The following is a 23,518-nucleotide window of genomic DNA, read 5'->3' as shown; positions in this document are numbered from 1 at the left end:
CATGATTGTGTTGCGGTGCCTTCTTTAAATGGGTTTATTTAAAAAAAATAAATAAAAAATGTGGGCTCCCTGCAGCTGTTTGGCTAAACATATGACTTCGTTTTCAATTAGCAGTTTTTTTTTTTAATGCAAAATTTATAATAGAAATATTGTAGCTACACCCTGGTCAATCATCCACGCTTCATACTCATGTTTTGTTTTATTCTTCCAAACAGTTTGACACGCATTCCGCTCTCGTCTCTACTTCCGTACTGAACGGCGCTTACGTAACATCCGGGTTAGGGAGCATTCTAAATAAAGTAAATACATTCGCGAATTTAATCGAATAACATTTTGCAACTTCATGCGACCACTTACCGCAATTTTTCTGCCATTCGTTTCAAATACATTCAATTAAAATCTAAGCCAAAAACAAATATTGCCGTTTTTTTTAGATGCCACATAAATGTGTCTTTTTCGATGACTGATTTCCACTGTGGCTCCCTCTAGTGGTATGTGAAATGATTACCGCCTAGTTGTATTTCCCTTTCAAGTTCAACACATTTACACGTTTTAGGTGTTTTTTTTTTTTTTTTTTTTTTTTTTATTTAGTAGTGTTCACCCCATACACACACATCACCAATATATTTAATTAAGCACCGTGCTAATCTTCAGCTGTAGCAATGCAGTTGTGGATGTGAAAATGACGAATTGATTTGTGTGAATAATGTTGAGTCAAATCTGTCCCCATACGTGCTCGAGTCGTCGCTTACTTGGCTTATTTGCACCGCACATGCACATGCATGCCATGCAGAGCCTCTTAAGGAATGATTAGCTGGCGCTTTTCAATCCACATCGCACTCGCCCTCAGAGAATTAACTCATGAGTAGACGACCCGGCGCGTGAAATAAAAATCACAATCATAATCATAATAATCCTGCAGGTATTTGAACACAATCAGATCCATACTGTTTCTCTTGCGAAGAAGTCATTTTTTTCTTGCATTTGTAAGTTGTTGTGTGTCGAATGTGTTATGCCACCAGTGCGTGCCTGTTGTGTTTGTTGTGGTTTCGACGTTGGCTGGCGTCATCACGATCAACTTGTGCAGTCCAGCAGAGCAGAGAGGAGAAAGTCCTCGTTTCACTCACTGGGCCTCCCGCTTGAACCAATAGGAGCGCGTCTTCCTCCACAAACCCCGCCCCTTGCTGCCTACGATTGGCCAGCGCCGCGCTCCATTACTCTTCATCCGCTTGCGCCCTCCTCCAGAGAACAAGGTAACTCCGAAGGCGAAAGGAGAAACCGGAAAGCTTATTTTGACCAACCGGTTGGCGTACACGCACCTACGACATTTTTAAAAAAGTGATTTTTTTGTTGTTTTCTCTCTGCTTTTTGTTTTTCCAAGAAAGGCCGTCGAAGCGAGACGAGGCGAAAAGCGAGCGCGGAGCCAGCAGGTACGTGAAGGGGCCGCAGGTGCGTTTGCGGTCCTGAGTTTCGGTTGTCAAGCTGTCAACCTGTTGCCTACTTTTCTTTCTTTCTTTCTTTCTTTCTTTGTCCTCCCTCCCCGCGGCTGACTGACGTGGAAAATTTCAACTTTCTCACATTAATTTAGCAATTTTCTCAAATGCTGTGGGCCTTTTACAAGTTGATTTCGGGAGGTTCGCCTAAAAATCGTTCGCGTAAGCTAGCGTCACTTACATGACGACACTAGCTCAGCTAACTGGTCCCTGAACGCATCACTTTTACATTTTATTTTTTTTGAACCTTTATTGTGTCGTTTTGGTTTAACGTGCTTGCTAAAACGCCATAAGGCGCCAAACCTTTACATCAGTGGTTAATTAATCGATGAACAGTGAAAAAAAATGCATATTATATTATTACGGTACGGTATTGTATCTTTTTCCCCCTCCCCAGTTATGTTATATTAGACAACTTTTTTTTAATTCATGGATGATATTCATATATGGTACACCTGAATGATACATTGACACAGTCTAGTGTGTTCCAAATATTCATCCTGCTTGTTTGTTTCCAGCTTGAACTACAAAAACAAACTCTTTCCCATTTTAATCGATTTTTGCATTCCAGAAAAAAGCAAATGACAATCAAAAGAGTGAATTTGACGTAACTTTTTGGAAAAATGCTCGCTTGGAAAAGATGCCAAATAAAAGTTGTCGACATTTTGTAAAGGCTGCTCTCAGTTGTTGGCGGTGACACGCTTTGATTGATGTGAAGAAAAACAATTTGGAAAACGTGACAGTGAGTTCTAGCGGACAGAAAGTGGAACTGCCTTATATCAAAATCCTCAACTCGTTTGAACGTGAAAACAAACCATGAATCGCCAACCTCCCCACAATATGGTGATAATTATCGTATCGTGATGTTTGGATATAGTTACATCCCGACTAATTATTTGGGACAATCGCTAACGGATGTTGTTGTTTGCCGGTTTCGTCCCTGAAAGTCGTCGTCCTGTTTGAAAAGGATGCCTGAATTATGCAGCGAGGAGGCCGATGGAAGAAAAGTGGCGGCGTGAATACCCGAGGAAAGCGGACACCCGTGTTTTTTGTCCCGTGCCTGAAACGTGAGCGCTCGCGCGACCCGCCTGGTCCGGAACCAGCGCAAGCGGACCTCGCCGTTGCGTCGTCCGTCACTCGCCGCCTGCCTGCTGGCTAGCTGGCAACGCTGACCTCTGACCTGACCTCGCGGGCCCCGCGGCCGTCTGCTCACGGAAAACACAATCGGTGTTTGTTACCGTCTACAATTCAGAATCGATTCGTAAATGTCCTCAAATCGATTTTATTGAAGTTATTTGATACACTAACGCTCTTCATGTTGTACCCAATTTGGCCACTGCAGTGAAGTTGTAGCCACGTTAGAGAGAATCCATATTGAATTGATACGAGAACTGCACGCTGTAATATCACGATACGTTGCCAAATCAATTTTTCTTCAAGGGATACTTGACTCATGGAGACATTTTCCCAGTAAAAAGATGAATATTTTGTCTCGATATATAATGTGGTAACTTCATTATTTGTCATGTACCTTTTTTAAAAATACATTTTCTACTTCTTGTCCACTGATGATGACATCACCTGTGCTAACGACAAATCATGGCTCAGTTTGCTGGTGAGCCGGTCGTAATCTCCTTCCTCAGCACAGGTGATGTCATCATCAGTCGACAGCAAGACTAAAAACCAAAAAAAAATCGTTTTGAAAGGTATGAATTGTAGATGCAAAATCATGAAGTGATCAACAAAATCTGAACTTGTTTGAATGAGTCAAGTATCCCTTTTAAGAAGCGGCCATTTTCTTTTTGCAGATGAGGCCACATGATGCAAACGAGCTCCTTGGAAATCAAATCTTGATTTATTGATTTTTTTTTTTTTTTCTTGTTGTAAATCAAACGTTGTTGCGTGTTGACGTTTGTTCGCATGACGACCTTGAAGTTAAACGCCGGCGAGGAGGAAGAAAACGGTTTTGGCTGGCAGGTTTGCTTTTCAGGTTCAGGCTGCTTCACATGCACGATTGCACAATTGTAATGATTTTTTATTTTTTTTAAATGCCATCTCTCAACTCGTAAAGCTGATAAGTGAAAGTCACGCGGACGGACTGCAGGCGATGAAATAGTTGAAGCGTGACGTCGTCACTTTTCAAGCTGCTGACGTTTGAAATGTGCAGCAAAGTCGGACTTGTGTGTCGCGTCCTCGTTTTCATACCTGATGATGATGATGATGATGATGATGATGATGATGATGACTCATTTGTTAATATTCACCTTTCACACGCTGGAATGTGTCCTCGGATTGTGTTTGCAACGTGTGAAAAATCAAAAGTCATCGATTGAAAGCACCTGGAAAATACCTTTGCAGTTTCAACAAAAAAATCAATTTGGCAATATATCGCGATATTATAGTGCACAATTATTGTATCGATTCAATATTAGACCGATTATTGTCCGGGCCGATTATCGGTGCTGATATTTGGCATTTTGACCAAAAATAAGTATCGGCCGATAATTATTTGGAACATATTCTGCCAACATCTTTTGAAAGTTTTGCTGACGAAAAGCCCAAAATGAGCTACGAATGGTGATACGGATGGAATCGGCAGATATGAGGCAATTGACACCCCTCGTTTCTATTCAGAATTTCAACAATGAAATGAAAAATCAATCTTGCTTGATTTTTTTTTTCCCCCCCCCCACAACGACGAAAACTTTTGAGTCGCTCGCTTGCTCGCTCGTGTTTGTTTGTTCCAAACTGAAGCTTTTTGCGCTTTGACACTTTTTGTAGTCATCTCAGGCAGATTATTTGGATTGTTGCAAAGCATTTCCGCTATGATTTCGAAGCACGCCCAACAGGTAAGTCTGACTTGACGTTGGGCGTGTCCTCGTTTTGGCCCAATTAGTTGTTAGGGTGTGGCTTGGCCTCATTGTGCAAAATTTCCCACCATCTCATTTGGTAGCTTTGCCGACCAGAAAAAAAAATGCTTTCATTGTCTTGATTATTTTTTTATTTTTATTTTTTTACATATTTTATGTATTTATTTATTTGTACTTATTTATTTCTAGATTTTTTTTAAGATAATGTTGATTTCATTAACAAAAATCATATTGTCAACACATTTTTCACCGGACTAAAACTAGACGAGACGAAAACTCTCATTCATAAACAATAAGTGTGACTAAATTAGTCTTCATTATCTTTGACTGATGAAGACGAGAGGAAAATGTCCTTCACTTCATAAAAAACTGGACTCAAATCGATGGACATTTTAGTTCATCAACAAAAACGAGACTGTCATGTGACAAACAAACACATGGGACAGACAGGAAGTGGACTGGATTCACCGTGAAAGGTTAAAAACAAAACAAAAAAAAGTACATTTTAACTCATAACATTAACCCAACGACCAATAATGCTAATCCAACTGCTAGCTAATGCTGGCTAACTTGCTAGCTTAGTTAGCATGGAGCTATAGTAGCCACTTGTTGATATGCTGTCATTGTATGTCAAGTTGTTTTTCATCAAAAAGATGAAAACATTTGATGTGAAATAGTTTTAGAGTCGAAATATTCATCATAATCAGCTGACAAAAAAAAAATACAAGGTTAATTGATTGTCCTGATTATAGACTAAAACGTTGGCAGTTTTGTTGACTAAAAGTAGACGAATAAAATGATATTTTCTCAGACTAAAATGCTAGACTTATAGTCGACTAAATAAAAACAGGACAAACAATATAATCTAAACCAAAAAGTTTCAACGTCGTCCTTTCCCCAGCGCCAGTATGTCGTCCGTCCGCATTTCCAGCGCGTCAACGTGCCTTTTCAAAAGGATGGCTGAGTCATGACACAAAATGGAGGCTCAATCTTGTGGTTGGATTCGTGACAGGGCGTGTGGAAAACAAAAAACCCAACTAATAATTGTAGTGTTTTTTTAGTTGGGGGTTGGTGAAGACCTGCAGGGGTCAGCGTCCACTCGGCCGCCCCCTCGCTCCTCCCCTCGCCCCTCCCCTTCCTTATTTCAACTCCTCCCCGCCGCCTTGGCCGGCCTCCATGTGCCGGCCGGGACCTTGGGAATGAAAATGAATGGCGCCCGCGCTCCGCCTTTGAAGGCAGCCAGGAATGCGAGGCCTCTTTCTCTTTTTTTTCTTTTCTTTTCTTTCTCTCGCTCGAAACGTGAAATATTCCCTCCGCTGCTCTCATTGTGCGCGACAGACGTCATCAGCCGGCCAATGGCTGACTTGCGGAGGGAGGGAGGGAAGGAGGGGGAGCTTGGCAGTGAGTCTGTGGACGTCTTCCTTCCTTCCTTCCTTCCTTCCTGACGCCTCCCGGAAAGAAAGAAAGAAAGAAAGTTGTTGTGAAAGCAGAACGGACATTTTGGATTGTTGACTTTCGGGAGGCCACGTGGACTTGAAAAGTTTTGGGTGAGTTTTCCTTTCAGTGGTTGGGGCGCTCTTGTGTCCTGGTTTACGTGTGTTGTGGTGGTGGGTGGGGGGAATTTGTCACCCCCCCCCGTACTTTGGCCCCTCCATCACTTCCACTTGAGAGCCTCTCTCGTTCTTTCTTCGTGTGCGTCTGCACTTGTCGAGCCGAAATGTCCTCATAAACACCAAAATCCTCTTTCAAAATGGACCTTGTGGCTTGTTTGTATACAAAAACCACCACTATGAATCATCTTTTGACTTCTCTTGTCTTGGTTTTGCATTTTTTTGGTATAATTTCCATTTCAATGTAGTTGCATGTGGAAATATTACAGTTGCAAATTTATTGAGGGCAACCTGAACACGTGAAGGAAAAGTGCTTCTCAATTAGCAATTTTGGGAGTTGGGGCACAAAATATTCTCTTCTTGATAAGTACACCTGTGTGGAGGAGCGAACAAACTCAAAGCACCACTGCCACCTACTGGAGTGGATGTGCAATTATTCTTTCATTCTATATATCATTTTGAATAAGACAAAAACAAAACAAGGTCCCTGGGATCCGTCCCAGGGCGGGGCCCATCCCCCTATTGGAGATGGACATAACAGCAACATAATAACGTGACGTGACGAGTTAGCGTGTAGCGCAACATAAGTTGAAGCTGATGAAACTTCAACTTGTTTCATTGGCAACCTTGACCTGCGAGTTGGACGCCATCTTGATGACAAGCGCACGCGTGGTGACAATCAACACATCAGTTGTTATGACTCTGGCCTGAACCTCCTCATGAACTCAAGCGCGGCTTTTCGGGTTTGAACACAGCAAAACCTGACCTGTTTTTGTGTTGCTGCATCCCAAGTCCAAAATACCCGTGAGGAGAATTGGAGGGCACCCACCACCAATGCCTCCTAATGAGGTATTAGGCGTCACATGAAGGTTGTTCTCGTGCGCTCTGGTTCCTTGGAATTCCTTGAATGTTTTCACGTGTGCGCCGCCGCAACGTGCTCAGCTGACCTGGAGGCCTAATTAGCTTGATGCAGGGAGGTGATTAACGCTTTTGAGTTTCAAAAGCAACGTCAAACATGATGATGATGATTCATAATGCACTTGTTCAGGCTAACAGGTGTGTGTGTGTTTTTGTTTTCTTCTCCAGGTGCTTGTGAGCAAACAATCCCCAGAGGATTTGAATAAGGCAGGAGGTGCTTGTAACATGACCTAATTAGCAACCTGCTGCTGGCGCAAATGTGCAGTCGGAAGTTTCCCCAGTGGCGAGGCGGACGCGCACCCGCGAGCTCATCCCATGGATTCCTACAGCTTCCACTTTGAGAGAATGAGCAACGTGGAGCTGCATCCTCTGAGCATGCCCGTCAGCCGGCTCTCGCCAGCCAAGTCCAGCAGCAGCAGCATCGCCGAACAACTTGCCCACCACCGGCACGGCAAAGGAGACTCCGCCTACAGCTCCTTCTCCGGCGGGTCCACTGCACCGGACTACCCGCCTTCACTTCCCTTCCCAGAGGACCTGCAGTCCGGCTCTTTCAGCCACTATGCTGACCTCAAGTATTTGAAGTCCTTTTGTCATCCCAGCCAGCTTCTGCAGCCCAACGCAAAGACCGTGGACCAGTTGTATCGTTCTATGGAGGTGATCTCGCAGAACTATCGCAATAGTAGCCACACCCAGAGCGGCAACGGTGGTTTCCATCCCAATGACAAAGCGATGTCAAAGGTGCCTTTTCGGGCTCCATCCCAAGGCGATTACCCTGCCGTTGCTCCGCCCCCAGTCCCAGCAAGACAGGATAGTTTCACGGCTACTAAAACCTTAGAAAACAGAAAGACCCAAGCCGGTACTGACCCCCAGCAACCCAGACCCCACAATCATCACTATCCACGCCCACACGGAGTCAATGTCCCCAAAATGGGGACGGCGACGTCAAGCGCCTCAAGCACCTCTGTCATTGGTCCCGAAACGGTGTACTCAGATCGGAGGGCAGTGACAGCAGGCGAAATCCTGCAGCTGCCAAGCTACCGCTCTCCCGTTCCCTCTTTTGAAAAAAGCAGTGCGTCCATCAACCCACCCAATCTTTTCATCACAGACACCAAAGCGCACAAGTCATCAAACTTCGTGAGAGCCCCCAAAGGCACAAGACAGCCCGAGCCCCTGCAGCCCCGACAGCTACCGAGCGGGGGTGGATGCGATGGGGAGGATCGTGCCAGGCCCGATGGCGTCGCCGGCCAGTTTGAGAATCCTCGAAAGAGGGCACATTCCGCTTACGATTGGATGGGTTCAGAGCCGGCCCGTGGTTCCAGTCCTTGGAATGCGCCTCAGACAGGCTTTCTCAACAGCAGCATCCAACATAAGGGACACTTCTACTTTGTCACGGGAGTGTCGTCCAAGCACTCGGAAGCCAGAATGAGAACGCACTCGGCATCGGTGAGCGGGGCTGAAGCTGCCAGTGAATGCTACACTGTGTTGGAAAGACCTCCAGCCAAAGAGAGAGAAAGATGTCACAGCACAATGGAAAATTTATTTATTCCCATAAAAGAGGTCCTGGATGAAAGGAGCAGCAGCCACAAGGACCTCATCCCAAGAGGTTCCGATCAGGAGAATCACAAACCCGCCCCCTTTGCAAATCCGAGTTGGGATTCCTTGGAAGAAATTGAGAGTCGAGAGATTGGACGCCACACCAGCGCCAATCCCATATTTTACTGCGGCCCTGAGAAAAACTCCCCGCATTCAACTTTACAAACAAAGGAAGGGCCCTCACTGAGCAGCACTGAACCAAGCAAGCAGCCGAAGCGAGAGGAGCAAGCAAAGAGGGGCAAAAGGCAACCACTGACAGATGTGGCCAGTGACAGGATCAACAAAGAAACCACCCCGCTTCTCTACCATCTCACCGAAGCTAACAGGACTAAAAAAGAAGCTGCTCAGAGCAAAGCATCTGGCGGAGATGCGGCCGTAAAGAACGGGGAGCCCACCAAGAAGGATTCTGTTGCCTGTAACACCCTGGATGACTCCTACAAAAAGTACTACAAAGAGAGGCTGAAGGACGCCCAATCCAAAGTCCTGAAGGAGACGTCCTTTAAAAGAAGGGATCTACAACTGGCATCGACGCATCACACCGGGCCAAAATCTGAGCTCCCACCTCCAGCCATTCACTCCTTCTCCTCGTCACAAGATTCCGAGACTTCCACAGACACCCTCACCCCGTCTGTGGCCTCCGAGGAGACGGAAAGAGGGAGCGTAGCGGAGGAGGTGCGGCGCAGTCCGAAGCAGATCAACGCAGAAACCGAAATAGAAAATGGGAGGGCTTCAAACGTGGCCCAGCCCCAGGTAGGGTCACGAATCGGGGGCCGAAGGCGGCTGACCCCAGAGCAGAAAAAGATGTGCTACTCTGAACCAGAGAAGCTCAACCAGATTGGTGGCGGCCCCAGACACTCGGCCTGCCGCTCCTTCAGCAATGATAGCGACAGCCTGTTTGCGGTGGACGCCGAGTGGCAGGATCAGGATCACGTCCAAGCAGGAGACCAGGGACTGGTGGCAGCGCGGAGGAAGTTGTTTGAGACTCGGGGTCGAGCCCTGTCGGCCTCAAGCGCATCGAGGACAAACCTGAAACACTTGCAACACAAGGCGCTGGTGGCGTACATGGAACGCAAGACAGGCCACAAGGTGGCCGAACCCCAACAACCGAGTCCGCAACTGCCAATTCCCCCCAGGCAGAGGCACTCTCTGGGAGAGAAACCGCTTGACTGGGGTCCTAGGCCTTCATCGGCAAGTGCTGAGGGCAGTCACCTCAAGAAGAAAGTCAACAGACCCCAGTCGGCAGGACGCATCCTTGATTCCTCCACCAGCTCCGTCAGGTATGAATGAGAGTGGAAAGCATTTTGAGTTCTGCTTTGCGTTTGACGTGATCCTCTCATGTTTTACGACGTAGGTATGCCCAGTTCTTCTCAGACCAACCAAACCAACTCAGATGGAAGGAAAGGCAATGTCCATCCCATGGCAAGTGTGCGTCTGTGGAGAGCCTCTTGGGCCAATCAGAAGAACCGACGGTTTTCAGGAACAGATCCACATCCACACCACATGCGTTTCCGGTAAGTCAGACCTTTTCAGGTTTTTTTTTTTTTTTTTAGGAAACTTGGATACAACTTGGTTTTTTTTTTGTTCCTCTCTGGTCTACAGGCACAGCACTATAAAAATGATCCCGTTAATTCCTCTGAAACCTGCAGGTATGTGCCAGCGCTCCAGTCGATGCTGTTATGAGGTCAAGAGAGTTTGATCTGCACACTGCAGCAAAAGAACATTCCTTTCAAATGAATCATTCTGAAAAACTTGCCTTGTTCCTGCTGTCTGAATAAGTTTGCACAATCACATGATCCCTTCTTTATTGCATGTCATTTCTAGTGTTCAGCAGAGTTTGAGCGCTGCAGTGAGCTCGACGCCCGAGGCCCAGCAGCACATCCGTGTCGTAGGCCAGAGGGGGAAGTCCATGGAAGAACTGGGAGCATCCCAGTTAACAAAGATGCCGGCGCTGAGTAAGAGTTCTGAGCAGCTGGATCAAGTGTGCCGAGACGTGAGGAGCGCTTCGTTCTTGGCTGAGGTCAGGGAAACTCGGGAGAAGGAGAATGTGTTGAATCCAGCGGGAAGTCAAACAAACATTTCGGACCTGAAGGGACAGACACAGAAAAAGTCCAACTTGAAACCGAATTTCGACCCAGCGCTGGTGGATGGGGAGGATTTTGGACTTAAGCCCACAACAGGAAGCAGAACCTTGAGTAGATCCCACTCCCCGACTACTTGCTCGTCCCCCAAGGGCAAAAGGCAATCTTCTGGATCTGGCAGTCCTCCCACGGAAAAGTTCCTGTCGAGAAAACTTCCCGTCGAGACGCCTTCTTACTCGCGTTCCCCTGGAGGCCAAGAGACCAGTGAGAGGGAGGCAAGGTCTAGTTTGTCTTCCAGCATGCAGATAAAACAACAGAGCTCCAGGTGAGGTTTGACAAACTTTTTCTACAGCTTCAGAAAACCAACCTTGAACCAGCGCTAAACATTAGTCACCATCTAGTCTCGGTGTTGGTGTTCCGTTCACCTCATAAATCCAAGCAAGTGGGGATCATAGGGAACCTGTTTTTGTTGGGCAGCCACGTAGTCTACCTGACAACATACAGGTTTGGAGTTCAAATCTCCACCATGAACTTCCTGTGCGGAGTTGACATGTCACTCCTGACCTTGACCCTTTCAGACTTGAGCTTTTCGTGAATCACGTAATGGTCTAATTCCTCTCTCTTCCTTCCAGGACTGTCCGCAGCTCTTCTGAGCCGCCGGCGGTTGAAGCAGGCAAAGACGTCGTACCGCCTGCCCACGAAGTGTCCCTGAGCTGCGGCGTCACCACAGATCCGTCCTTGTGGATTCTCCCTCCAGAGCAGGAGCAGCCCAAACAGGACGTGCATACTCCGGACTCTGTTTTCGACGAGCCCGCCCTTTTGAGCGAAACGCCAGTATCACCCTGCGTCTCGGTTTCCGATCAGCAGGTTGCCGGGGAGCAAATTTCCAAAGCGGAATCCCCGGAAGAGGTCAAAAGGTTAAGTTGGTCGAGTCCGGCCAAGAGACCGACGTGGGAGGAGCTGGCGGAAGCCGTGGTTCAGGCGGACAGCTCGCTGGCCCCCGCGCTCTATCCGTTGACCAACCGCAAGACGGCGCTGATGCTGATGGAGCAGCTGCTGTCTGAGGACACGCTGCTGATGGAGGAGCACTACAAGAAGAAACGGGAGCAGCGGGAGGAACCTGCGCAAAGGTCCGGAACCTGCAACCCCAATATTTGTTTGAAATCATGATTGGTGCTTGCCGTCCGATTCCCCTTCGAGTTGTTTTGTTCTTTCTGGACAGTGGTGCTCCCTCACGACGTCGCCGTTCACTCATTGCCGATTTTCATTTGTGACCATCTCATGCGGGTTTCCGTCTCTATTTTTGCAGTTTTTCTTCCTGCTAATCAGACAAGTCAAAATGAAAGGTTATTTTTGGGGTTTTGTTTTACAAAAAGCCGAGACCATGAAGATGATAAGCTTGAAAAAATAAAATACAAATAATTTTAAACTAATACAAATCAAATAAATTAATAAATTGCACTCCAAAGGCCTTCCAAAAAGAATTTGGACTCGTGTATCACGTTTCTTTGTGGAAGGTGTCGTCGTGTTACCTGACGTTGCACCACATGCTGCGACACACCCGCATATCTGCTTACCGCGGGACTTGCACTCGGGTTTCTGCGGAATTGTGGGTAAGAGTGCGGAATGCACAAGTCCGTCTGACCTCTTGCTTGTTTTTTCCAGTCGCGAGAGCGATCCACCTGCGTCACCTGAGAGCGATCCGCCTCCGTCAGCGGACGGCCTGGCCGCTGCAAACGGCGCAGTCGACCTGGCTGACAAGAAGGTAAATATCCAGTCACAGCAGGGACACCAAAATATTCACTTGCTGGAGTCAATAAACAGCAAAGCCGTCTGCGGATTGGTTAGCGTTTATTTCAATTCACTCGCGGATTTGGATTGGCTTCAAAATCCTCATTTGTGCTTCTTAACCTTATTGGAGGTCCAAAACTTTCATCTGCACATTCATCAAACCTTCCACTGAAAAATACAATCCCTTTTTTTTTTTTTTTCTTTCCCATCATTCAACTCCACTCGATATTTCGAGAGCACTTGAAAAACCACCGCACTTTTCTTAAAATGGTGAAAACAGCCAGTGAAAACAGCAAAGGCCCCACAATTGACCTTACCGCGCCCCGCCCACTAAATGTGACCCTCGGACGTTTTCCGGTCGAGATGAGTTCAAGTGCATTCACAGGAATGTGAAAAGTTGTCAAATCTTCCTTGTGATTTCTCGCTCAGGTATTTTCAGGATGCCGATCATTTCACTTCCTAGCAAGCAAAAGCGGCGTTGAATTTTGGAGTCAAGGGGATCTTCACTCCCTCACCATGCAAAAACAAACAACATACATTTTGTTGTCTGCTGCTGCGGAAGTCATAAAAAGTCGAGTCGTCTTACTCACTTGGACCGATTGTTGGTAAAGCCGAAAGTTTTTGGACATTATTCCTGTCAAGAATGAATTGATATGACCTCATAGTTTCAATGTTTTTGTTAGCATTTGGAGTAAGTCAACAAACATTAGCATGGACGGTTAGCTACCCGGAGCTATTGTTAGCTTTAGGCTAAAAACAACAATGGAGAACATGACCTTAGTGCAGACGTCGTATTTTCTGCTCGTTTCTGGTCGTGAGTTTGTTCTGTTGGCATTTATAGTAAATAGTAAGTCAACAAACATTAGCATGGACGGTTAGCTACCCGGCGCTATTGTTAGCTTTAGGCTAAAAACAACAATGGAGAACATGACCTTAGTGCAGACGTCGTATTTTCTGCTCGTTTCTGGTCGTGAGTTTGTTCTGTTGGCATTTATAGCAAATAGTAAGTCAACAAACGTTAGCGTGGACGGTTAGCTATTGTTAGCCTTTGGCTAAAAACAACAAGACGTCGTAGTTTCTGCTCATTTTGGAGGGGATTCGACTGGTCGTGTGTGCAAAGTTTGATCCAGCGCAGACATTTTTTGTAGCTGAGGGTTTACGGGAAAGAAATAAACCGGATGCCTCCTTCCAGTCGATCGGGATAATGTTGAACATTGACGACAACGTTGAACCATTTTTATTGATTTCTTTTTGATAGTCCTTGGATAAGCACGCAGTCCATAGCAAAACTCGCGTTACCAGGTCAATTATATCATTATATTACTGATGTAATTCTATATCTTATATAATCCACATATGTATCCCGCCACTTCCTGTTTTTGGGTGGGGTTAGGTTAGATATTGCTGAAAAGCCGATCTTTGAAGTGACGGTGCCGATTGTCGACCCGCCCGCAGAGCATGCTGATGGACCGCATCGAGGAGCGCCTGCGCTCGCTGGAGGGGACGCGCTCCGCCCTGCAGGCGGAGCTTCGGGACAGCGCCGCCCACGGGCGGGCGGTGGAGGCGCTGGTGGCGCGGCGCTGTCCGCCGCCCGAGCTGGACCGCTACCGGCTCTTCGTGGGAGACCTGGAGAGGGTCATCAACCTGCTCCTCTGCCTCTCGGCCCGGCTGGCCAGGGTCCAGAACGCCCTCGGCGCCGTGGGCCGCCACACCGACGACGACGACAAGGTGAGCGACCGCTGCCGCGTCTGCACTTGTACGTGCGACTGCCCCAAATATTCCAACCCAATGAGGACATTTTGGCCGCTCTTTTTGAGGGTCAAGACTTGATTTGAGAGTTTCGCTTTGAATTGGCTTGCGGTTACTTGTGAAATGCAAGATGTCCTCACAATGATATATGTGCAAGTGTGTGTGTGGCATGAGACCATCATGATCGTCATTAGACACTCCGATTGCATAAATCGTAACAAAATGGCGGTGGTTGGCTGTACTGCATCGTCAATATAAAAGTTGATCAATTGTGTCATCTTCTCAGCCAATTGCCGATCGCTTTATTCCAAACTTGTTGGTTGGTGATCAGCCAAAACAAAAAAAATGATGGCGTCAAGACTTTCCTTCTTTTGAAAGCCTATGGATGGATTTGTTGGAACTTTTTTATTGTTAGGATTTTTATTTATTTTTTTAACCATTTTCACTTTTGTTCAAAATTGCATGACAAGAAAAAATACAAAAGTTGTGTATGCAATCATATTCATATTTTGTTATCAGTGATAGATGGTCTCATAATGTGAATGAAGTCTTAACGTAATGGACGTGTCTTTTTTTTTTTTTTTTTTTTTTTTTTTTTTTTTTTTTTTTGGTGAGCTTTCACAACTCGTGTCGTTTGCATTTGTTTGTCCAGTTTGCCAACGTTGGTCAGCGGGCGGAATGCAAATTGTGGCACATTCGCTCGTTTGTTCGTTTGCTGGCTGTTGACTTTGGAAGAGCAAACACATCTTGAAGGCCGTTTTTGCTTTTCTGAGCATGCAACAAAAACTTGTGCAACTTGTTGCCTCCGTCTGGCGTCCGAACGTTTGACATGTTGCGTCGCGCCGGTCATTTGCACACGCGAACGCGTCGCCGGCCGCCGTTATCGGCGTCCCGCCTGTTGACGCGCCTCCTCGAAACTGCGGCGGTTTCGATGACGTTTTGCGCCGAGCCCGAGACAAACGTTGCAAACGCTTGACGCTCTCCAAGCAAATGCTCCTTCTGGAAGATCATCTTTTTTTTTTCTTTTTTCTTTTTCCCCGAGCAAACAGTGGTCACGGTGCACATTGTTTGCTTGGAGTGAAAAAAAAAAAAGGTGCACCTTCATCCCAAGTGACTTTTCAACATGCAGAGAAGCAACCTGAAAACTCATTCAAAGCGACCACATTTCAAAACACAATTCAAAACTCAAATGAAACAATAATCCTGGACTGAATGAATGCAGTTATGTAACATGGCCTGACGGTGGCGTATGTGCTAAGCTGCAAGTTTTTTGTTGCTGCTGAATGATTGCCTCCATTTTGTGCGCTTGCTTTGCCGCCATCTTGTGTCATTCAATATATTGACGAGCGTTTTACAACCAGCAACTAGAAATGAGAAATGAAATAATCAAAGAATTGAAAAATGTCATTCATTCATTCATGCATTTAAAAGAAAAATGCTAAATTGGGAAGTATTGGTTCTTCTTTGAAATAATCTGTGGGGGAAACGTGTATCATAAAATCAATAGTTGTGGTATCAGCACTTGGAACATTTCCAATTGAAAGTCTGACCACTTCTCGTCATTCATTTTGTTCTTATTTCAACATCGAGTTCAGAATTATTTCTCTTACAATTACTTCACCAAATATTCGACAAAAATACTTCATCGTTAATCTTCGCTACTTTCCCCATTTACAGTTTCAAACAATTGATCAGACAGGTTGCAGACTTTCATGTTTGAACAGCACTGAAAATCAAACATTAATGTTCCATGAATATGACATATGACAACACTAACCGTAAGTAAGGTGTTTTTCTATCAAAAATTGAATCGATTTGAGAATTGCGTGCTGTCAAATTGCGATATATTGCCGAATCGACCCCCCCCCAATAAATGCAATGTATGAAAATGCAAAATCTCCAGATTCGAGGCTGCCTTCCAGGTAGCGTCGGACGCTAACGTTTGCTTTTGCCTTTGTTAGCAATCGCTGGAGAGTCGCCACCGGCTGCTGTGCAAGCAGCGCGAGGACGCCACCGAGCTGAAGGACAACCTGGAGCGTCGCGAGAGTCTGGTGTCGGCCTTCCTGTCGCGCCGGCTGAGCGGCGAGCAGCTGCGCGACTACCGCCGCTTCGTGCAGACCAAGGCCTCGCTGCTCATCCGCCGCAAGGACCTGGAGGAGAAGACCCGGCTGGGCGAGGAGCAGCTGGACGCCCTCCGCGAGAGCCTCCGCCGGCGGCTCTGAGCCGACGTTTTAGCGTGGCGCCGGCTTTCTGGCTGGCGCTTTTCGCTGCCTTGAATTTCTTTGCGGCGAGCGTCGTCCGCGCTAGCTGCGCTTCCCCCGCTCCGTCAACGGGGGGAGCCCACGAGTCCCGCCCGAAGCTGAAAGACGGAACCCAGCAAAGGCGATGAACCGTCATCTGGCAGACGTACTCGCAATCCCCGCCCTCTTTCCACTGGCCCCGCCCCCGGCTCACTAAATCCAATCACAAGTCACCTTCACGGTCTCGCGCACGGTCGCGACTTTTTGCAGCAATCGAGTTGAGGCGTCAAAATGAATTGATGACTGTAACTGACAGCCAATCGATTCTCAAATGAATCGATTAAATCAAAATAAGACATTTGTAAACATGACTGTGGAAAACAATCGGTAACGGAATCACTTTCAAAAAAGATTTCCGAATACGACATCATATTAATTACGATAAGTGGTCAAAAAACAGCACCCGAGAAAAAAAACACGTTTTTTGGCCCATGAGTTGATGTAATAATTGATAGAATAGTCGATTGTGAAAAGTAAAGAATTGCATCAAAATAGGAAACAAAGCTACTCAAGTACTGAATAACTAGTCAGCAACTTCTGATTGTTTTTTGTTTTTTTTGAACGAAAGCAACAATTTCACTTCATAAAATGTTTTTTTGTGTCGCAAAAGTGAAATAATGTGAAAGGAACTTTGTTGACGGCACAATTTTACCTGTTTGCTTCGCGAAAACAAAAACTTGCTGCAAGGTCATGTGACTGTGTGGCTCCGTTTGATTGGTCGATTGGAGCAGATCAGGATTGGCCAAATGACAAGCAAACGCGGAGGAAGAATCACGTGGAAACCAAAAATCCGGAGACAGATAATTGATCGGCGGTCGTGTTTGGTGAATTTTTTTTTTTTCCAGTTGCGACCGTCTGCCGCGAGGCCTTGAAGGGATGGCGGATGTGATTGGATGAACGACTAGCCCCGCCCCCAGACAAACCAGGACACCCAATGGGAAGAGGGATTGAAATTCTGGCGCCAGGAATTTGCAAAAACAAACGCGACTGTTGATTGTGGAAGTTTTGCAGCGGACGTTGAGACTCACGAGGAGATCAAGGCATTAAAAAACAAAAAAAACAAAACGTGAACACGAATGAACTTAAAAAAAAAAAAAAAACGCACTTTGTAACAAATGCACATTTGTTGATTTGTGAATCAACAGCCTTACTTCCATCCAGCGACAACTTTCTCTGTCATCCGATTTGCTTTTTCAAGGTACGTTCAGGACCGTGCGAAAAATGAAATGCTGTGATTTCAAGCGTTTGCATGGTGCTCGGGTTTTGTTTTTGTTTTGTTTTTTTTTAGACAATTTTGGCTAAATTACAGATAGTTTTTTCTCCCTTCAACTTTTGTAATTACGCACCAGTTCCACTTGAGGGTTTCCTCTGTCGAGAACGTTCGCTGTGTCAGCGGTTCCATGTTAACCAACGTTCAACTTCTGGAGTTCCCAAAAGGTTCAACATTGGTGGTTCTGCTCTGCTAAATATTTGTTCAACTTCACAAGTTCCACTCTAATGCTGCATTCAAGGATGGTGGGAAGTCGGATATATCCGAGTTGGGATTTCCTACTTCCGACCTCAAAGCATTCAACACGAAAGTAAACAACCAAAATGGCGGATAGTGATCAATTGTTTTTTTTTATTTTGGTCCTCAAAACTCATTTTGACCTCCAGCAAACTTACCTGCTCGCAATTTTGGTCCATGTATTGTTTTGATCTTATTTCATAAGCATTCCGTACAATGAAATAGGATCATTTCATGCAGGGAGATGGCGGCATGCTGTCACCTGCGTCAAGAAATGTGGAATATTTCTGACTAAATCGTCTTTCACCTTTCACGGTCTGTGGTCGACGTGACTTGGCAAGCGTTCACGTGCACACTTCCTGGTTTGAAGTGGGCAAAAGTCCATCCTCGAATGCAGCAGGAAGGAACAAGATTTGCTGATTCTTGAACTCGGCAGAATTCCGTCATGATCGCTGTTCAAATGTGCTTTTAATTTGCGCAAGCGTTGTTCAACATGATCAAGGCGTGTGAATGGACAAGTTTTTGCTGTGCTACTTTTTCAACAATATTCATGTTTGTTTGTTTGTTTCTTGTCCTGAATGAATGCGAACTGTGATTGTCGCCGAGAAGCAAAACAGCCACATCGGATGTGCGCTGTGGACTTTTGATTGTGTGTCATCTATTTATGTTTTCAGTCAAGCTTGTGCTTGAAGCCACAAAATGGGTTCAGCTTCCCCTTCATTTACTTTCCCAGTGGCCCATGAAAAAAAACTATTTTTTTTTCTTCTCCACGTTGTTTGTTGTGACTTGATCGAGACTGTTCCTCGACAATTTGATGACGTCACATGCGTTTGTTTTGGGTTTTTTTGCCCCATAACCCCAGCTGAGTCACACACGTGCCTGTTTGGAGTTGTAAATTCCGCTTCGTTTGTCTTACTGTCAATAAATTAAGAACATTTCCCTTTAAACGACGCTAATAATTGTCACGTGATATTTTGTGCTCGTCTACTGTTCAAGCACCGTCAAGCCGTTGAAGTCAGTCACAGGGCGGCCATCTTGTTACTCCCACCTCGCCAGCAGCCGACTGTATCAACTATACATGAACACATTAGATATATACAGCTCTCTTGTTTATGTTTATTAAAAGACCAGAAATCATATTGTTTCAACTAAGTCCTGTCTCAAATGTTCTTCAAAGTCCAGAGACGTTTCTTGGGGAGAGCAATATGGCGGCCTCGCGACCTCTTGGCCTATCGGCTATCCAGTCATATATAGAGATCAGTGTGCTCAAAGAAAGTAACAGAGTTGATTGAGGTCTTGTACGCCCTCTGCTGGAACTTGAACGCACAAACACTCATCAGCAAAGAGTTGGAACGTTCCACGTTATTTGAAAAATAATCATTGTAAATGTGAAATATTTAAAATAAGTGGGTTATACTAAATATAATACAATTATAAATACTTTAAAATAAAAAACAATCTGATACTAGCGATTTATTTTTCTTACATTCAGCATCATGAATATATACAGTAAGAATAATTGTTATAATTACGTAAATCTCCATGGATTATTAATTCACCAACGTTCATGATTGTCAAATTCTTCCTGTCATGTGATTGTGTGTCTCCAGTGAAGGCAGCTGCACGCACCAAGTCGAAACAAGCGACATCTTTGTCTCACTAATTGCGCTCTAATTAGGTTGAGTGACGTCAAACCAAAAATGAAAAGACAAAGAAGAGTCAGAGGACCCTGACTGACAATTATTTAGGATTTCATGTACAGTGTTTATTCAGTTTTGGAACATGAATTTGACATTTTCACATACATATATATATATATATATATATATGTATAAAACATAGACATTCAATTATTTCGTGTTTAATCACAGCCAATCCCAAAAACCGTTTAAAAATGTTTTTTCAAAAAAACAAAAAAACACGGTTATATTGGCAAAACAATCATAATTTGGATCATCACCTTCAATAGTCTTCAATCGTGCGCATATACATGATGGCTGGAATGTTTGTTTTATTTTCTAGCAATCATGTCTTCTTGCTCATCATCTCATACTTGGCTGCAGTGAGGCGATGCCTTCAGGGACGCTGAGTAATTGCCAAACACCTTGTGGAGAAGCGTGTGAATCTCTTCTGAATCACGTTTCCATGCAACGCAAGCAACACGTCCGCAGACCTCATTAGCCAAAGGCACCACAAAAGTGTTTTTCTTGCTCCCAGGAGAATATTCAGCAAATGATTAGGACTGGTTGCATTTGTTGACATTTGCACTTGACTTCCGTTGCTCGCGTATGGATATTTATCACAATCATACAATACATAATCCGGTTTGACTTTAACGTCGTTCCTTGGCACGAAGATGCCACAAGATGGCGCCGATGTCAAATCTGGCATTGCTGACGACACCCGACTTGACGGTGTTTCATTTCCTGATTTGGTCCATTTGTGTCCAACTTGGAAGAAATGGTCGTCAAAGATTTTTAAATTATTATTATTATTTTTTTAATTGCAACACACAATAATTAAATTTTTTTTTTTAATTAGTTTTCAGGGCGAGTATCCTGGGAGCGACGTCATCTGAAGGTGCTTTTCTATTGGCTGCTGCTAGATGACGTCACTTAAGTGCGACACACTTTCCAACGTCCTTGTTCTGGTTTTGTTTTGATATTCATATTTGAATGGTATTGGTCTGATGTACTTGTTCCTTGATTGTAAAGTATTGAATAAATTAAATAATAATAATAATAATAATAATAATAATAATAATAAAACATAATTGTTCCGGTTAATATCAAAATAAATGTACTTAAAATCACTTTTAAAATCACCCCAAAGGCTCATGCATTAAATTAATAACCAAATAAATACTAAAACAAAGGACATTTTTGCTATCATTATAGTTAATTTTAGTTAGTTTTGTAACCATAAAATGTAGTTTCAGTTTTTGTTTTTTAAAAAGCATTTTGGTTTTTATTTTAGTTTGTTAACCAAATAGTTTTTTTTTAATTTTAGTTGTAATTTTTTTGTTAGTTTTAGTGAACTAAAGCAACCTTGTGTTGGATTGGAAGAGAAACCTCAAAAACATGTAGGCCCTCGAGAACCGGACTTTGACGCCTGCGAATTACGCAAACGCGTCCGAAGCGAGTCGTTGCCTGGAGTCCGGCTCGTGTCGTTGGTCCCGGGGCTCCTCCCCCAGCGAGAAGAAGGCGGGCCTTTGCTTGTGCTTCCGCCGTTGGGCCGACAGGTGCGGCTGGAACAGGCGACTGATGGAATGCAGACCCTTGGACAGCTCCGGAAGGTTTTCGGCATCCTGCGGCGGCCTGTCGGCAGTTTGCTGCCTTTTGGGTTCCCCGAGCATCTCCCTGACGCCGGGCGCCGTGTCCCGGTGCAGATAGTGGTACGCCCGTTTGCCGCCGTTGTCCCGGAGCGTCACGTCGGCGCCGTACTCGCCCACCAGCATGGCCAGCACGCAGTCCTGCCGGTGCAGGGCGGCCACGTGCAAGGGCGTGTACCCGCCGTGGGTCCTGGCGTTGACGTCGGCACCGGTGTCGTCCAAGATCTTGGTCAGTATGTCCCCGTTGCCGCACTTGGCCGCCCAGTGGAGGGCGGTGAACCCGGACATGAAGTCCCGCTTGTCGGCCAACTGCCGGTCCCTCAGGAGGAGTCCGTAGACCTGACTCCAGTGGCCCGAGGCGCACTTGACCAGCCACTCGTGCTCCGACGGCTCCAGCGGGACCAGCGAGGGGCTTCGGGACTCGTCGGACACCTTGGCGGTCTTCGTCTGGGGTCCTGGGAAGGGTTCCGCTTTGTTGGCGACCCCGTCCGGGTCGGCTTTCGCTTTGGGGACCTCAGTCGGCTTGATTCTCAAGTCCGAACTTTTGCTTCTCTGCAAGGCGAGCTCGAATAGAGACAGATGATGTGCGTGTTCCTGTTCCTGCTCGACTTGGCTTTGGGAGTCCCCTGCAGGCTCAGGTGGACCCTGCTCCTGCTCACCTGCCTTCAGGCTCATTTCCTCGTCCTCTCTGGCGTAATGCGGGAAGTCCCGCTGGCCTTCTTGTTCTTGTCCAGCATATCCTGTTAAGTTGAGAGCAGTCTCAGGCGGACCCTGCTCCACATCACCTGTCTGAAGACGGTATTCCTGTTCCGGTTCAGCACGAGTCCTCGCGTCCACTCCAGCCTCATTCAGGCTCTGTTCCTCTTTCGGTTCAGAGCGACTTTTGGAGTCTGGTCTAGCATTTCTCGTAGGGTGCGCAACAGTCTCAGGCTGACCCTGATCCGGGTGCTCGCTTTCCTGTTCCTGTTCACCCGCATGGCACTTGACATCCAAAACTGTCTCAGGTCCACTTTTCTGTTCCTGGCCACAATCAAGTCGCCCCTGCTGCTGTCCATCTGCCTGCACAACTTGATCCTGCCTCAAGTGTTTCTTTGTCTTCGCGACAGTCTCGTGTTGTTCTTCTCCAGAAGAGCTGACAGTCTCAGGTGCGGCCCGCTCACCTGCCTGCCAGATCTCTTCCTGTTGTTCCGTTGCGGCACGTGTCCCAGGCCGTCCCTCGTCCTGCTCCTGCTGCTGCTGCTGCTGCTGCTGCGTCCCGGTCACGTGTCCCTTCTTGAGCAGCACGTAAGGGACGTCGCCGTCGCCTCGCCTGACGTAGGCGACGCTGTTGACGAGGCTCTTGAAGAGTTCCCTGTTGCGAGCCTTCCGGTGGGGGTCGTCGCACTCGAGCGCGTCTCGGAAGCTCGCCAGCAGTTCGGCTTTGCTCACGCGGCCGCCTGCCGACTCGAGCGCCGACAACACGCGCTCTCGGCTCAGCGACATTTTCGTCGTCGTCGTCTTCTTCCAGGAAATCAAAGAAGGAAAAAAAAAAAGAAAAAAGTCCTCTCCTGTGGCGCTGTCAGTGGCAGTGCACCTTGACCGACTCCGGCTCCTCCTCCTCCTGCCTACCTGCGTCTTTGTGTGACGTCATCAGAACGGCTAACTTTTGATTTTCAAATAGCAACTCCGCTTCCTTGGATTTTTTCCATGCGCCTTTTGTTCCATTCAAATCTAGTGTATTGTTAAAAAAAAATAGCATCTTCGATACATTTGTTTTTCCCCTCATTCAAATTTTCATTCATCAAAAGAAATCATCGTTCAAATGTCACAACTGTGTGAATTGCAGCTCATAAATCATTTTCATGCATTACACACATATGGAGCAACACGGAAAATTGTTTGTTGGTGTATGAAATAAAAAGGGAAATAATCTTGACAAATAAATCAATATTTTATTAAAATAGATTACATTTTGAAATATGTTCTACTTTCATTTAAAAAATACAATTAAAACTCATTTTTCATTTAGGTTGAAAAAGAAGTGTTGAAAGCAGCATTCTTTTAGGTATTTTTAATGTATTGGTACTTTCTGAACAGTATCTGCATGATCAAGTATTTGTTTACATTTCTTTTCGTCAACGCCCTTAAAAGTGTTCATATTTCTCGCCATTCCCAAATTCTTGTGCACTCTCCGCCACGTTGAAACTTGAAACGTTCACTCAACTCGGAAACTCGGCTATCAAAATCAATTCCCAGCTGTCCAGTCGAAAATACGACATGAAGTTTTTCACTCGACTTG

The 23,518-nt window shown here is 45.8% G+C and overlaps 2 protein-coding genes across 3 annotated transcripts; one reads left to right on the top strand and one right to left on the bottom strand.

Annotated features, from left to right (window-relative positions):
* The first annotated feature begins 1,248 nt into the window (after positions 1 to 1,248).
* On the top strand, positions 1,249 to 18,859 carry shroom1 (shroom family member 1). 2 transcript variants are annotated; one of them, XM_077504988.1, is made up of 9 exons: positions 1,249 to 1,430; positions 7,060 to 9,761; positions 9,836 to 9,995; positions 10,084 to 10,130; positions 10,306 to 10,887; positions 11,195 to 11,692; positions 12,228 to 12,327; positions 13,809 to 14,081; positions 16,064 to 18,859. In XM_077504988.1, exons 2-9 carry the CDS (start codon positions 7,207 to 7,209, stop codon positions 16,322 to 16,324), a joined length of 4,476 nt encoding a protein of 1,491 aa, XP_077361114.1. In that variant the 5' UTR covers positions 1,249 to 1,430; positions 7,060 to 7,206; the 3' UTR covers positions 16,325 to 18,859. The 2 variants fall into 2 exon arrangements, with proteins under 2 accessions (XP_077361114.1, XP_077361115.1); XM_077504989.1 differs by lacking the exon at positions 1,249 to 1,430 and adding an exon at positions 5,537 to 5,910.
* A 908-nt stretch (positions 18,860 to 19,767) lies between these two features.
* LOC144005831 (ankyrin repeat domain-containing protein SOWAHA-like) lies at positions 19,768 to 22,862 on the bottom strand. Its single transcript, XM_077504220.1, has one exon. It carries the CDS (start codon positions 22,720 to 22,722, stop codon positions 21,028 to 21,030), a length of 1,695 nt encoding a protein of 564 aa, XP_077360346.1. The 5' UTR covers positions 22,723 to 22,862; the 3' UTR covers positions 19,768 to 21,027.
* Positions 22,863 to 23,518: the final 656 nt, after the last annotated feature.

This window comes from Festucalex cinctus, chromosome 18 (assembly GCF_051991245.1).
Source record: "Festucalex cinctus isolate MCC-2025b chromosome 18, RoL_Fcin_1.0, whole genome shotgun sequence".
Lineage (NCBI taxonomy): Eukaryota > Metazoa > Chordata > Actinopteri > Syngnathiformes > Syngnathidae > Festucalex > Festucalex cinctus.
This window is presented reverse-complemented; position numbering and strand designations above follow the sequence as displayed.